At 33.3% G+C, this 16,629-nt stretch overlaps 1 protein-coding gene across 5 annotated transcripts in view; it reads right to left on the bottom strand.

The window, feature by feature from the left end:
* Positions 1-4,419: 4,419 nt before the first annotated feature.
* The window catches only part of LOC148603543 (monocarboxylate transporter 14-like), a 36,136-nt gene continuing 23,926 nt past the window's right edge, over positions 4,420-16,629 (bottom strand). For 3 of the 5 annotated variants that reach the window (XM_088552605.1, XM_088552609.1, XM_088552606.1), the window contains exons 2-4: positions 14,211-14,406; positions 11,506-12,612; positions 4,420-7,470 (exon numbers count right to left, since the gene is read on the bottom strand). In XM_088552605.1, the coding sequence (XP_088408731.1) occupies positions 7,289-7,470; positions 11,506-12,612; positions 14,211-14,391 (1,470 nt within the window). In that variant the 5' untranslated portion in view covers positions 14,392-14,406 and the 3' untranslated portion in view covers positions 4,420-7,288. The remainder of the gene's footprint in view (positions 7,471-11,505; positions 12,613-14,210; positions 14,407-16,629) is intronic. The other 2 variants (XM_088552607.1, XM_088552608.1) reach the window with 1 other exon arrangement.

The following is a 16,629-nucleotide window of genomic DNA, read 5'->3' as shown; positions in this document are numbered from 1 at the left end:
CACACAATACAATTAGAATGAAGTAAGCAAAATAAAACGTAAATAGAAACAAAAGTAAATGAGAATCCTGGACTATCTAAATAACTGGGAGCATGGACTAGGTCCAAATTTAGGGTAAGTGTCCTTTTCTAATATAAGCAACACTGTCAGATTGCTAATATGTCATGTCAGAAGTCAAAGAAAGTCAATATATGAGACTGACTTCATAGTGTATGTAGTATCCTTTATCTCGATGTGTGAAATCTTGGTATCTTGGAATGTTTTAGACAAAACGTCATCAGAGATTTAATGATCTTGCCAAAGGATGTTTCTTCTTTTGGGTAAGGCCAGCTATAAAGCCAGCCTCATAAGAGTGGAAGAATATATCGACGAGTAGCGGAGTACAATTAATTCCAATGTGAATGTCGACTATCTGTTGAATAAAACGTCCACTTCACACTGGACACATATTTTGTCGATAAAAAACTGTTGACATCGTCTTCGGTAGTTTTAGAAGATGATTTGTAATGTCTTTTGTTTAATGAAGAGATAAAATGAAGGGTAAAACAAAATTACCGAATTGATAAAATCTAGGCAGTAGTCAAAAGGAATAGACTAAAAGGAAAGTCCGTATAACAAATTGCAATATTTGGGCAAACACCAGAAAACTGGAAAACCACTGCATATCTTCATATAACAAAATAATATCAGTATACAACGAAAAATATCAGTATATAAAGAAAGGTAATAATTTGTAAATGAATGATATTAACATATAAATATTGAATGATTGATTGATTCTGGTTTAATGTTCAATGGAAAATATCGAACGAGCTCTGATTTGTACTAGGACGACAAGAGCCGGAACTCACAGAATAACAGTCCGGAGAAGGCACTCCACTCGGACATATCATTCTGACTCGATCTAACCAGTCCTCACTCTGTCTTCTAATAATCGCATGACTGGCGGAGAAGCAGTAGTTACTAATTCATTAATCTTCGGTGTGATCCTTTCGGGGATAGCTACGACGACCTCCCGCACTTAATGCGAGCACGCTACCTCATCACCACCGAGGGGGTTCCATAAAGAATAATACAACATGAGGCAGAAACTCCGTTCCATAAATTACCTTTCAACTTATTTCATGTTGATATATGATGTTTTACTGTATTTATTACATAATATATAATGTAAAATTTTCTTTTATTATTACTATTACTTTGTTAGTGTATTATGCACTTCAATGAAACGATTAATTCAAGTCAATTGTAAACTGTGAGCTCTACTCAATACACAAGGCCTTGTAATTGACAATAAGAAACTGTTGTTTGTGTGCTGAAAAAACCCCAAATATGCTTAATGTTGACTCGTTGTTCTAGCCCGAGGATCCACCATCTCTAGGATACATTTAAAACTATATGAATTTGCAACATGACCGGAAACGAAGCTGAGTGATATAAGTATGATCTACCTTTTCTTACGCTAAAAATGAACTTCACTGTTTCTTTCAATTTTTTAACTAATTTTTTTGCATGCTATTATAAATATTTTACTTCAGCTATATCTTAATTTTGGACATAAGATAGCTTCGTTATGTTGTCTCAGATTCTTGAGATGAGTCTAAATTTGGTCCTAAGAATTGGCTAGACACATCTTTAACATTTAATAGGTTTCTGGTTTATTACTCGTAAAGTAATACAAGATTGGTAAAGTTATATATATATATACATGTAATTATACAAGTAATTTTTTTTTCAGAGAACGAAGTGGATCCATTCTGTGGGAAGGCCAGAAATATTCCCTGAACGCGTAATTTGTACTTTTCTTTATAGTGTTTCCCAAATCATTGCGAATTTTAGCAAACGATTTCAATTACTATGGGTTAATTTGGAATGATTTTATAAACTATTTCATAATATTGCATTAGAATATCTCCAGTATTGCAGGTCATAGTTTATAGTTGTAGTATGACTCACTGTTAGATTAATTGCCTTTGAAAGACGAAAGATTATATTTTACCTGCTTTTTTAGCTTACAACATGACCATAATAGACAAAATTTCAATGGATGAAGTAGTACTGATGATGAGGCCTACAAAATCTCAATTGGGTCGATATTGTCGGATGACTCCTTGTTAGCGTTATTGCCTTCAAAGGGCGAACAATAACGTTTTTGTAATTTGTATCCAATATCTTTGCATATATGAGTTCAAAAGTAACATGCTTCATAGTTGCATAAAATATGTGATCATTTTGTTATGGGACTGTGATACCATCAATCTCTTTATGGTCTAAAATTATAAGAAATTATTTTTCATCTACTTGAAACCACCTTAATGTCTGTGGTGTATACTTGAAAATTGAAAGTGCGCAGCCAGATTAAGATGATTTGGTCAAAAATAGAAAACAAAAATACAAGGGTCATTCCTTAAATAAGTAATGATAGTAAAAAAAAATTGATAGATGAAATGATCCTCCAGATCAGCCCTACACAAGTTTTAAATGAGTAAGGAAAGATTCCTATTAGGAGTACTGTATTGAAAAGGTCAAAAATAACTATTTTACAGATTGAGGCTTACATTTTAGACCTAATGAGAAAACAGTTTCAATGCTAGAATTTTTTTTCCTCAAAAAACTTTCATATGGACAACTTTAAACTTTAAAAATCACCAATACACCAATATATAGACAACATCAAAGCCCCAATAATAAGAATATTTAGATACAAAAGAAAGCATTGAAGTTCAACTGGATCAGAATGTATTTTCGCAAAAACAGATAATAAATAATGGAGCATTTAAATCTGTATGCTATGATATTTTCCACTGTAGGTAAATATATGACGAACAAGATTACTTTACATACACGGGAAAGGTTCTGAGCTCTTTCCTTCAAGCTAACATTATAGATTCATTTGATTTCGTAGTTGGTAAATCTATTCTCAAACAAGTGACAGTATGTAGCTTTCTGTCGTTCTGCCCAAAGACACTTTTATATTTATTTTATTAAGAGCGGAGTACATATTTGCGGACTGCATAATTGATAAACCATTTTGAGTTCAAAGAAAGACAATTCTAGCACATTAATTAACAAAATTAGGAATTAAAGCCTTTCGTTTTTTAAATGATAGATAAGTCGGATCATATATATATAGAGAACACTTTTTTTGCCAATATCAGCTGATTGTGGGAATAAGCACAAAAAACAGTTTACTAAAATATGGGTTTATGTGTAAATTTGAATTTAGTTGCACTATTTATATGATCGATGTCTTTTTTAATTTGAACGATCTTGTGTTTTGCATTAAAAAGCATTAGGTATTAAAAGAATTCTGCCACTATTAACACGACAACCCAGTACAAGACAAATCAATCACAAACTGCCCATATATCCAAATACTCACAATTTACATCGTGTTACAGTTTTCGTCTACCCCGGTAGTGTTATTGTAGAGCAACTCGGTGGGTGTTTTTAGAAAAAAAACCATCTGTGGCCCTTTTCACAAAAAATCGTCAGAGTAAAATTAGTCGTAAGTACTTTTATTTACTATGACATCATAACTTACAACTAATTTTACGATTTTTTGTGAGAAGGACAACTGGTCCATGGTTCCAGTTTTAGTGATGCCTTGGTTACTCATTTACTTATATTTCAATATACATGTTACTTAATGTTCTCTATTATTTTCATTTCAATGTCTAGTCGTTGTCTTTGTATAAATGTGTGTTTTTCAAATATATTTCCTCTTATAAATCAATACCTTTATTCTTCTTTGAATAAGTTGCAGAATGTACTTAATTTTATTTATCTGTGATGATAGTGCGTTTTTGAAAAGAAAAACATTCACCAAGACTTAGATCATTATAAAATTTGTAGTAGAATTTCAAATAACTGTATTGAAAACGAGAAACATTGCACATACTCTAACATAAGTCTGTGTAAAAAATTAAATTTCAGAATACTTTAAAATTCATGACGGTTTTATCTGAATAACAGGATGACTTCAGTTACCAGTGCACCTGGTCCATGCTCCCAGTTTTTAGTGGAGTCCGAGTTGCTGATTTACTTTTGTTACTTTGTATGTAAGATTTTAGTTACTTTATGTTCTTTGTTGTGTATGTCTGTTTTTTCCATGTCTGGTCTTTGTCCCTGAATAACATTCTTTTGATTACCGCTATAACCTTGGTTCCATTGATTACTCTTTAATGTGTCTATCTGAATATCCATTCTTAAATGTTGTATATGAAAAGTGAAGTAAGTCTTTGTGTTCATTTGATTTTAGTGTAAATGCTGTAAACTCCTATTAAAATTGAGGATACCCAACTGTCTGTATCTCGGCATGATATATGGTTTTCATATACTAGGCTTTAACATTTTTTTCTTCGTTGTTATGTGATGCAATACAATTTATGATATAGTAAAATATTACGAAAAAACTGATTAGTTTTGTACCTTGTTCTTCAACAAAAAGATTAATAAAAACAAAACAAAAAGATAAAAGAAAGAAAGCAAAACAAAACAAAAACAAAATAGAAAACAAACAAATAAAAAAACCCATTCAATTTGTGCTTTCTTGTGGGTTTTAAAAGAATTGAAAAATTAACTCAAGTAGTGCTCTAAGGTTTCTTTGTAAGGTACTGGTCCAAGGAGGATAGTATGAAGCCAAACTAGCCAAAATCTGCAATAATTTATGTGTGTATTTCAACATTCTTTTGATTACCGCCATAACCTTGGTTCCCTTGATTACTCTTTCAAAGGCTTCCCCTCATGCTCAGAACATTCACTAGTTATTGATCAGACACGAGTTATCTCCCTTATTCGACTCAAATAGAATAGAATCTATATCGAAAAATTCAACATTTCTGAAAAGAACTGATAATAAAAAACTAAATAAATTACAGGGCTCAATAGCTATCATGTGCCGCACAATTTTTAATTTTATATAGTTTGGTACTTTTATAATATGCTGTTGTCTACAATGAATTGGGAATTAACCAAGTGGAACTCAAATGGTAGACATAATAAAACCTGGTTTCTTGTATAACAACTGGAAAACTTCAATCTGGACTGATAAATCAACTATACATACATAAAAAGCACAAACACAAGAATGTACTATAAACAATCATAGACAAATTAGAAAACAATCATTGTGACAATTTATCCTTTAAGTACAAAAACATATTTATTGTTACTAGTATCATTCTGTTGTCATGGAGAAAAATAAACTACTATTTAAATGTTAAATTCTCATTTAAAAGAAAATTTCTGGTTGTAAAATTATTTAAAAATGAGAAAATCTCTATAGATTATTTCATTAAAGTCATTTAAAAAAAATAAATTTCTTTTGAGTTCTGAACCCGTATTATCCATAATAAGCTGACTTAAAAATAAAGCAATTTTCGGTTAAAAAGTAACTGTTCCTAAGCCTTATTTCAAACATTTTTTAACATGATTTGTTATAGAATTTCCGTATATCCATTTGAGTTGATGACAATGTTATAAATGTTATAAGTACATGTATATGATGACAAATTGGCAAGACTCACAATTAAATGTTAAACACACTTGCAAAAGGGAGTTAAAACAGACTATTCACATATCCAATAAAACACAATATTTGAAAATTACTAAATATTTAATACAAACAAAAGTCGATTTTCAACCCTCTCAGCACAAGTGTCAACTACTGTAATTTTAATAAATCTCTCATATTTTACTACCTTACATCGCCAAAGTTGAATATTTTCCGATGTTTATACCAAAATTTCCAAAAATATCCAAATACTTGATGTAATGTGTAGAGTTAAGTAGTGTATTACCCACATATGTTGATCGTCTTCACAACAAATAATGCTAATTAGTAACCTGTTATAATTAATGAACAACATAAACACAACGATAAATAGTTTTAAAAAACACAATAATGACACAAATGTTCTACCCTGTTACACTTAAGGTTAAGATTTTCAACATCAACGTGTATATAAATGAAATTCTATGCGCATTGCAGTTTGTTACGCCCCGTTGAGGTCACACCATGATTAGTTGGACAAATATGGACACAACATTTAAGCTTGGATTCGGATTGAAGTAAAATGTTCGACACAAGAATTAAAGAGGTCAAATTCGAAAAGAAGCTTAAAACAATATAAAGAAAGCAATACAGTGGCCAGACTTTTTAATTCTGATCAGAACAGAGGAAATCGCCCTATTTTTGTATGCATTAAGCCACATAACTGCCAGACATTCATAAAGAAAAAAGGGCTTACATCAATAAAAATTGAACAATACATCAAAGTGTAAGGAAAATTAAAGGAGTCGTTCTTAAATGATCAGAACAGCGGTAATCGCCATATTTTTGTATGAATTCAGTCCCATAACTGCCAGGCATTCATAAAAAAAGCTTACATCAATAAAAATTAACAATATATCAAAGTGTCATGAAAATCAAAGCAATCGTTCTTAAATAATCAAATTTCCATTACAACTGGTTGAAGTATACTAAGATGTAGTTTTAAAATCCTGAAAACGCAATTGTAAGAAACAATTTATCAAAGTTTCGTTCAAATTGGTGGAATCAAATTTGAGTTGTGTGCAAAATGTGAACGACGGACAAAAGGGAGGACCACAGTATACCATAAAATGCCAGTTCTACAAAGACGGACACAAAAAATAGAGCACAAAGTAATACAATTATTTGGGACATGGATTATCACAGTTTCAAACCAGTGAGTAGAGTATAATTCTTCCGTCAAAAATGCTTTGTACTTTGAACCAATACATGGCAATGATTTACTACGAAATATTCACAGTTTTTTTTTCAGTCATAAATACTAATTGAACAAATAGCCATGGCAACTATTTAATTCTCGTAGATCTTACCTTATAAATGCATTAAACTGGTTTTCCTTACCACAAGTTAAATGTTATTTCAAATTACTTTTAGAGTCAGTTTTGTTCATGACCTTTTATTTTTCAAATTTATGCCAAGAGACCTCCTTGTATCCACATGGATAAATCGTAAATATAATCTACGAAACAGTGTACACCTTAAACAGGCTCGAAATACAAAACGAAATCATTTCTATGCGGTTCCGACCCTAATCGAAGATATAAAGCCTACAGTTTTAGGAGCATTTTACCCATAAAAAAGAAAATTGTATGTTTTAATAGGATATATTTGTGACATCTAAAGCTTTATCAATTAACTACAGACCACAAAGAACTATTCATCAAAAAAGGGCTGAGGTTTGTAGCAATGGAACAGGGGATTTGTTAGCGATCGATTGAGACATGTTGGACTGTTTTAGATTGTATTACTCTCAGTGTTCATTGCTACAGTCAGTTCGATAGTCCTAGTTGGACCTGGTTCTGAAGTGAACTGTCTTCTGATAGGTATCAGGAACATGAAAACCCCTCCAAAAAGTATTAACACACCAGCAAAGTAAAATGTAGGATCATACGTGCCTAGTGTATCCTTCCACAAACCTGAAATGTTAATGACACTTATTCGTTTATCTGCAAATCATTAATTAAATTTTGACTAAAAGTCTAAAATTATTGTGTCAAAACTAAATTTTGAAAGTGGGTTCTTCATAAAAAGAACGCCGGAGAATGTAACCAATTCCATTTTTTCTAATTTTCAAAAATCTATTTTCCCATCAAATTTTGATAGCGTTCAGAAAAAAACGTACGAATTATCCAAGCTCCGGACGTTTAAGAATCACTCTAGAAGATGGGAAACGAATGTCTGCCGCTGTGTGGACATTGCAAATTATCATGTGTAAAAGTTACATGTTACAATGTACATACGAAATGAAGTGAAGCTGAAATAATAAGAGTCCCGAAAGTAAAATCAAATAACTCATCGGTCAAAGCTAATTAATACGGAAGCCCATTAGTACCATGTGAAGCTCTTTTTTTTTTATCTTGTTATAACAACTTACTAACTTGTTATATCAATTTAGCTAACTTGTTATATCAACTTAGCTAACTTGTTATATCAACTTACGAACTTGTTATATCAACTTAGTACATGTATATAAACGATTTAAACGGCAACACCCCAAAACAATTGCATTAAAAATGGGCCGAGAAAGGATATGCCGCTTTTATTTTGACCTTTGATTTAGATATTCTGAAGTATTAGAGTTTTTAGCACAACATCATCATATTACTATAAGTTAGCTAAGTTGATATAACAAGAAAGCTAAGTTGATATAACAAGTTAGTAAGTTGCTATAACAAGATAAAAAAAAGAGCTTCACATGGTACTAACGGGTACACTTCACTTTATTTCGAATGTCCATTGTAACATGTAACGGGCTTCCGTAAATTAAAAATTTCCAATTTGTTTTGATTTTCATATTTTTAAATCTGCATTAATGCTTCACTTCATACAACCTTTGATGATCTCACTTCGCTATCATCAGATATATTTCGGGTGTTATCAAGTGTCACTTGACTTACGAAACAACACAACGTAAATCCTAGCTCCTTAATGCGTGTAACGTTATCAAAAGATCTTACTTCAATCAAGACCTTTTGGTGATCTCTGAAAGTATTTGATAATATGTATTCAGATCATTAGCTGGTGTATTTATCGCATTTCACCATATGCGTTCCTCTATTCAAATGGTTTTCATTAGTCTAATATGAATCTTTTTTGCGTTAGTATGTATATACACTTGACCAGAGTATGCATATAAATATAATAAGTTTTTGTTGAAGAAACAAACAACAGATATTAACGGAATTAAATATAAATAAAACTAGTTATAAATATGAGTCAGGCAGCCTGCAACAATAATTTGCTTACGTTTGTTAAGGCATAATTAAGCAAGAGGCTCCCAGGAGCCTGAATCGCTCACCTGATTAAATTTCGTCTTTCAAGGGCAATAAATTCAACAAGTTGTCCAACAATTTTGACTCAAGAAGACTTTGGTAGGACTATCATAAGGATCATTTCAGCGATAGAAAGTTTCTATTATAGTTTTCAAGATATTTGCAGAAAATTGTACAAAAAACGTCATTTTTCATTTTTCAAGCGCAATAACGCTTACAAGGAGTGGCCTGATAACTTTGATCCTTGAAGACTTTTGAAGGCTTTATAAGGGTCATTTCAGCTATAGAGATAATTTTGTTAAACCTAACCGTTTTGGAGATATATGCGAAAAACTATTGTCTGACCCCTATGTTCTATTTTTAGTAACGGCAGCCATGCTTTTCGACGGATAAAAAATCCCCAAATCAATTCTGTGCATCATACCCCAAGGAACATTCCAACCAAGTTTGGTTCCAAGCGGTCAAGTAGTGTCAGAGGAGATTTTTGAAAGAAATAACATTAAAAATAGCAAAGAGTAATCAAGGGAACCAAGGTTATAGCGGTAATCAAAATAATGTAATCAAGGGACAAAGACCAGATGGAAAACAGACATACACAACAAAGAACATAAAGTAACTAAAATCATACATACAAAGTAACAAAAGTAAATGAGCAACTCGGACTCCACTAAAAACTGGGAGCATGGACCAGGTAGGGTAAGCGTCCTCTGCTTTTCTAGAAACACCCGCCGAGTTGCTCATAAAAAGTCAAGTCCGGGGTAGACAAACACGGAAAGGATAACTATGACCCGTTGAATAAATCAGTCAAAAAACGTCGAAAAAGGGCAATAACACCAACGTGGCTAAACAGATTAAAATGAAAATTTCTTTGTTTGTTTGTTTGGTGGGGTTTAACGTCCGAGCAGCAATATTTCAGCTATATTCAAACGATGAACATGAAATGATGATGAAATGAAAAAGGGATGGGACACAAGGATAATGGGGTCGATAAATTTGATTGCCACTGGAAATAGGGAGAGGTGGGTAGGGTCGGGCAATTTAGCCTCCTGTGGCTGAGCCCTATGGTTCCTACTCCGGGAGAATACCACAGTAGGGTTCTTTAACGTGCGAGGAACGTGTCATCTTTCCCAACACGGTGCACCACTATGGTTTGCAGTCAGGTTTCCCGTATTATAGCTTGACAACCCAGCATGTAACACGCCAGGGGCACCCCATTCCACCACCTGGGCACACATCCCAGTTGATCTGTGGGCAGAGCGCCCTAGCCCCAGGCTAGGGTTCTGAGCACTATTTAGTCGCCTTTTACGACAAGCTTAGCGCTGCTGCAGGCCTATTCTTTTAACACCCGGAATTGGGCTTAATCTAACCGTTTTGGAGATATATGCGAAAACTATTGTCTGACCCCTATGTTCTATTTTTAGTAACGGCGGCCATGCTTTTCGACGGATCAAATATCCCCACCTCAGTTCTTGTCATGATACACCATGGAACATTCATACCAAGTTTGGTTCCAATTAGTTAAGTAGTGTCAGAGGAGAAGATTTTTGAAAGAAATAACATTAAAAATGGCAAAAAAAACCCGTTGAAATAGGGCAATAACTCCAACATGGCTTAACAGATTAAGATGAAAATTTGACCACATATATATCTCATCATGCTGAACACTTTATTCATTTTTACCCAGAATTTGGCTAAACCTAACGCTTTTCGAGATATATGCCAAAAACTACTCTGATACCAATGTTCTATTTTTAGTAACGGCGGCCATGCTTTTCGACGGATCAAATATCCCCACCTCAGTTCTTGTCATGATACACCATGGAACATTCATACCAAGTTTGGTTCCAATTGGTTAAGTAGTGTCAGAGGAGAAGATTTTTGAAAGAAATAACATTAAAAATGGCAAAAAAAACCCCGTTGAAATAGGGCAATAACTCCAACATGGCTTAACAGATTAAGATGAAAATTTGACCACATATATATCTCATCATGCTGAACACTTTATTCATTTTTACCCAGAATTTGGCTAAACCTAACGCTTTTCGAAATATATGCCAAAAACTACTCTGATACCAATGTTCTATTTTTAGTAACGGCGGCCATGTTTTTCGGTGGATCAAAAATCCCCATATCAGTTCTATGCACGATACCCCAAGGAACATTCATACCTAGTTTGATTCTTATTGGTTCAGTAGTTTCAGAGGTGAAGAGTTTTGAAAAATTGTTAACAACGACGACGGACGACGACGTCGGGCGCCAAGTAATGGCAATAACTCACATGGCCTATGGCTAGGTGAGCTTAAAAAGGGACGATGGCTGAAGGAGGCGAGACATGATAGGTAAACGGTTGTTCACTTTTTTAAAAATAGTTAAGCGGATCTAGTTACTGTAAATAATTCGTGTTTTATTTTTTCTTGGTCCTTCAATTGCATATTTTAATTTTACATCATTGTAAAGACTACTTTCACTTTGAATTCACTTCCCTGACCCCTGTCTGTAGGACTGTCTGATAAATATTCCGGTTTGACTGAACGTTTACCGTTAGCCTAACATGCGATGCTCGGAATGACTGGGGTTTCTATGTTCAAATTGATTTGTTGAACGGTCAAAGTGGATACCAAAATTCCCACTTAAGAAATGATGGTGGGAGATCTAAAATCAACTATTTAATATACTTACCACCCAACGGCGGTCCTATTATACTTCCAAGCCCATTACTCAACATGAGGTAACCAAATGCATCCCCTAATACCTTTTCACCAAGGAGATCAACTGTAAAAATGACAAGAAGTCCTAAAACTCCACCAAATGCTATGCCATTAACAAACATTATACAAGACAATGCTGCTACCGTCTGAAAAACTTTGACTGTCATTAGCATAATAGAAACACCTGTTCCCAAATTCCACATAATATACATGTATAAGCGACTGAAACGTTGTATGTTACCAAGACCTCCGCCAATAATACAACCAATGAAACACCCAAAACCACCCAATGTCATTATTGTGGCAGCGTTCGCTTTAGTCAGACCCATTTTTACTATATATTCTGGAGCTAATACCCAAGAAATAGCTATTCCCATGTTCCATAGCAAGTTGTTCCAGAAGAAAACTTGGAAATTGAAGTCAGACAAAATATTACATTGCTGTGTCGAGGTTGTAGATGAATGATTTGAATCAATTTTAGGATTATTCTCTTGAAGCATTATGGCTGCTTCCGAGGAACAGCCGTTAGGTTGATATGTTTCACTTATTTCTGTAAGACAAATGCCATTACTATCTTTCTTTAATTCTATCTCGCTTTGTTCACTATTGACATCAGTAGCATTTCTCCCATTGAGGACTTGTTTTATATGGCAGTTTTCATTAAGAATCAAAGCAGCTTCTTCTTTGGATGCTTTAGGTGGCAAAGGGAATAATAAAGTTGCACATACTAAACACTGCAGCATCAAACCAGCCAGTATGAACAGTGATCCTTTCCATCCATAATGTTGTATGAGGACATGACACAGCATTTGGAATACAGTTTGACCTAGCCCCGAACCACTAGTAACAACACCAGAGGCCAAACTCCGATGCTTCTCAAAGTACAAACCGGCCAAAACACTAGACGGCAAATATGCCATGGCGAACCCCAATCCAACCAACACACCATAAACAGCATATAGGAGAATGATGTTGTTTAAAAATGGCATAACTAATAAGCCAATCGTGCTTAACAAACTACCAATTACAGCAACTTTTCTGTAGCTCATACGTCTCATTAGATAACTTGCAACTGGGCCTGAAAACAGTTGAAATACGTTAAAGCATGTACTTAAAAAAACTTTGTTTGCGGAGTATAAATATCTGAAAACAATTGGGAACATTTTCACCCATCATATACTAGTCTAATTGAATCAGCATTACATTTTGTAATTTTGTTAGCAAAGACCCATATCGAATCTGCGTCAACATCATATGCTTGTCAACATATAATTTGAATACACACACGAACATCATGCAAAGTTTAATAAAGTATGAACTTATAGCATATACTGTTGAAAATATGGCAAAACTTCAAAATGAAAAAAAAAATCATATCAAATATTTGTCAAATTAGTCCGTGATACGACCTGCAAATTTCAAAATGTATAAAAGAATGGGCAAATTTAAATAATAAAGGTTTAACATTTACATTGTTTTGATTACCGCTATAACCTTGCTTCCCTTGATTACTCTTTAACACATTTGAGGTACAGACTACTCGAAGAAAGTCCCTTTGGTGTTTACGCATTATTTTACTTATAAATTTTCAATCGATTGGAATTCTGGTTTTGCTATTACTTGTTAATTTAGAGTAAGTTATAATATATCTTCAAGATCTCATTTGGAACGAAAGTTTTACGACTGGCCTGTATGAGATCAAAATTCATTTAAAAAAAGGAAATTCACCATTCTGTGCTTAAAAAGTGTGCCAATATGGATATTTTCATCGTCTACTTTTAAAATAAATCACCCAACAAAAGAAAAAAGAAACTGTCTGGATATTGTTTTGTTTTACATTTAATATGAATTACATACAAAGAAACATCCCAACGCTTATATTTTTCGCATGCAAAGTTAATAAGCATCACATGTCCTAATTTAGGACACTAACTTCAAAAACATATTTGTCTTTAACGCTACGAATAGAACGTCATGGTGAAGTTGTCCAAGAAATTATTTACTTGAGCTCAAAACTGTTCAAGCCACTTTTAAGCACAATAAGCTGCTTTAAGTAACACACACAATATATAGTTGATTATGTGTGGATAAAAGATATTTATAAGCTGACAAATATAGGACACAAGTTTAGTCATCTTATCGATCTAAAAATACAGCTAAGATCTATATTAGTTCTAAAATATATGTAACAACACATAAAAACTTCAACTCGCCTGTTACACTCACACAAGTCTCTAGATATAACAAACAAATGTTCGCGTGCAAATACTTTTAATCCGATTGGCACTGCAAAACTAGGTCCTATACAAAATGAAAATGCCGCAGACACGAGCAGCAAATAGGTTAAACTCGTGCGCATCGGGAGGTCTTGCTGGTCCTGCTTATTAATCTAAATGATTGTTCATTATAATCTAGGCAAGAAAGGTTATTTTCGATAAACTTGGTACTGTGACGCCATTAACGTCGATCGGTCCAAAATCCGCAATTCAAACAATTCCAACTAAATAAGGCTTTGAATAAAGGGACAAATATCAATTTCGAATTTAACCGATTAGAAACGAAATTATGAGGGTTTTTTCTTCCAACTTTTAAACCCAAGCGATGCTCGTATTACCTGGTTAAAAATAACAAAAAAAAAAAAAAAAAAAAAAACAATCCTTAAAAAATAACACTCACCTGCTCCCAAGAAAACACCTAGATTCACAGCACCAACAATAGACACTTCCGCAGCAGACACCTTAAAATATTCTATGAACTCTATACTGTAAAGTCCGATAGCGCCCCCTATTCCAAAAGTGATCACCTGGATGGTAAACGCCGAAAACATTATCATGAATTTCCACCATTTTGGTATCATTTATGGCCTCTTCTACTGAAAATAAAATTAATATTACCAAGTTTTAGTGATATTGATCGATACCTGACAGACAGGTTGGCCGTACTTAATAGTATAAATTTATAGACAGCATAAACTAGAAGTACATAATTAGTTTACACTTGACAAGTTTTAACTGTAAATAAGTACAAAGAAGAGAATTGACATTGAATTCCTTACAATCAAACAAGACTGACAAACCTTTTCAGCCAGTAAGAAATTAACTCGAATAATTCAAGCCCTCACCGTCATCGATTCTCCGACTCACGACTTACTGTAGCGATCGATAGTGAGTGGAATATAACGACTGAATTATTCGGGTTAGTAAGAAATAAATTTCCTGAATTATTCATCGCTTTTGCATAGAATACTAGCATGGGTGGGTTACTGAAGTAGTTTTCTTTTAAACATTTCAACTATAAATATTTTTGTAGGATAAAAAAAACAATTTCACCGCAGGTTTATTTTATGTCTGCAGCACAGGTATTAAGGTTATTTTAAACTAATAGAAAAAATAATACAGTCGTCCTTATCACTATATTAGAGTATCAAAATGTATCAATTTATCTACCAGAAATAATGATAATGTCACTGTCTTATATCAAAAGTATTTTTTTCTATGAGAAAACGGACATTTTCTGCATTGCATAAGAAACAAGATTTATATGTGAACTAAAATGTTAACATAAGAAGGTCTTTTAACTGGGTTTCATAATTTTCTATCTTTCTCCTTTTGAGAGCTGCTCAGAAGGTATTGAAATTAGTTATTTATATTCTTAACATTATGGAACAAACATTATTTTCATAATTAAGTTTAAAAAAGGTCAAATGAGGCATAAAAACATGAAGTCTTGAGCAGGTAAGAGATACTATAAGATTAAGATTAACTTCCCTTCGGAAAGCTGAAAGCAAAAGAACAATGCGAAAACATATAGCTACTAAAATTCAGGATTTATCATGGATAAATTAACACTAGATGGAGAGAAGTCGGGAACTATGACTACTAGTAAAGAAGAAACTGAGAACCATCTAGAAGACGGTCATGCAGATCTTAAGAAAAAAAAGATCTCAGAGAATCACTTGAGTGGGACAACCAACCATACTAATAAACTGCAGTATACCAAGCTGGAAAGATATACCGTAGGTGGTAAAGAAAGTTACGATCAGCTCCTTGCCCAAGTTGAATACCATAAAAAGTTATCAGGAAATGTCCAAACAAATTACCGAGATTATGGATGCTAGTAAAGGTGATATTGAGGAAAGGAAAACTGGTAAGTTGGAAAACACCACTAAAGAGGAATACTACAAAACAATCCAACAATATAGAACCATCTAACAATATCTAGTGTTGAGATATAGTTCTGTATATTGGCAAGTAAAATATTGCTACATCTGTGCAGAAGGTACCATTCCAGGTATTCCAAAATGCTTAGAACAAATACCATCTCACAGCTTATCGGTAAAGCAAATACCAATCACGGCAGCACATAGAAAGTGTTATTGTAACATGCTGCAATATATAGGTGATCTTATTTGTAATGAGAATCATTAAAATAGGTAAAAAAAAACAAAAAACAAAAAGATGAAAAAAAATATATATATATATTAAGGCATTAGACTACAACCTAGCAGAGGCTTTATCGATGATATAACCGTCATACACAAAATTTACCAGTACACTAAAACTTGAAGCGTTTGATGGTATGCTTAGATGGGCAAGAATGAAATTCAAACCACAAAAGTCCAGAAGCCTGGTCTTAAAAAAAGACAGGTGACCATAAAACTTTCTCTATACATGCAAAATGGGGTCCATTAATACTAGACCTAACTAGTCTTGTTTGGGAAAATAATACCATTAAATGTCACATGACTTAGTTATTGACATGAATATTCAAAAAGCTCTTACACTGCTAAGGCACACAAAAAGTAACAGAAATATATAAAATGGAAATTGCATTAAGCCTAATAGGAAAAGTTGTTGTTTATTGCGATAACAATTTTCTATGCAAAATTAAAAGACTTGAGCAACATCAAGCAGTCAGAAGAGAGAGTTAATGAGTGACTGAAGATTTACAAAACAAATTACCATGGAAAGGGCTTGGGCCAACTTTCCCGGTATTGTGTTCATTGAAACGTACTATAGTCCGTTTGAGTTTTATAAATCTTCAAAAAAATCTTATAAATTTATTTTTCAAAATAGTTTAACTCTTTTTTACTGCA

This window comes from Perna viridis, chromosome 11 (assembly GCF_037379345.1).
Source record: "Perna viridis isolate PV_CMFRI_1.1 ecotype Kerala chromosome 11, ASM3737934v1, whole genome shotgun sequence".
Taxonomy (NCBI): Eukaryota; Metazoa; Mollusca; class Bivalvia; order Mytilida; family Mytilidae; genus Perna; species Perna viridis.
This window is presented reverse-complemented; position numbering and strand designations above follow the sequence as displayed.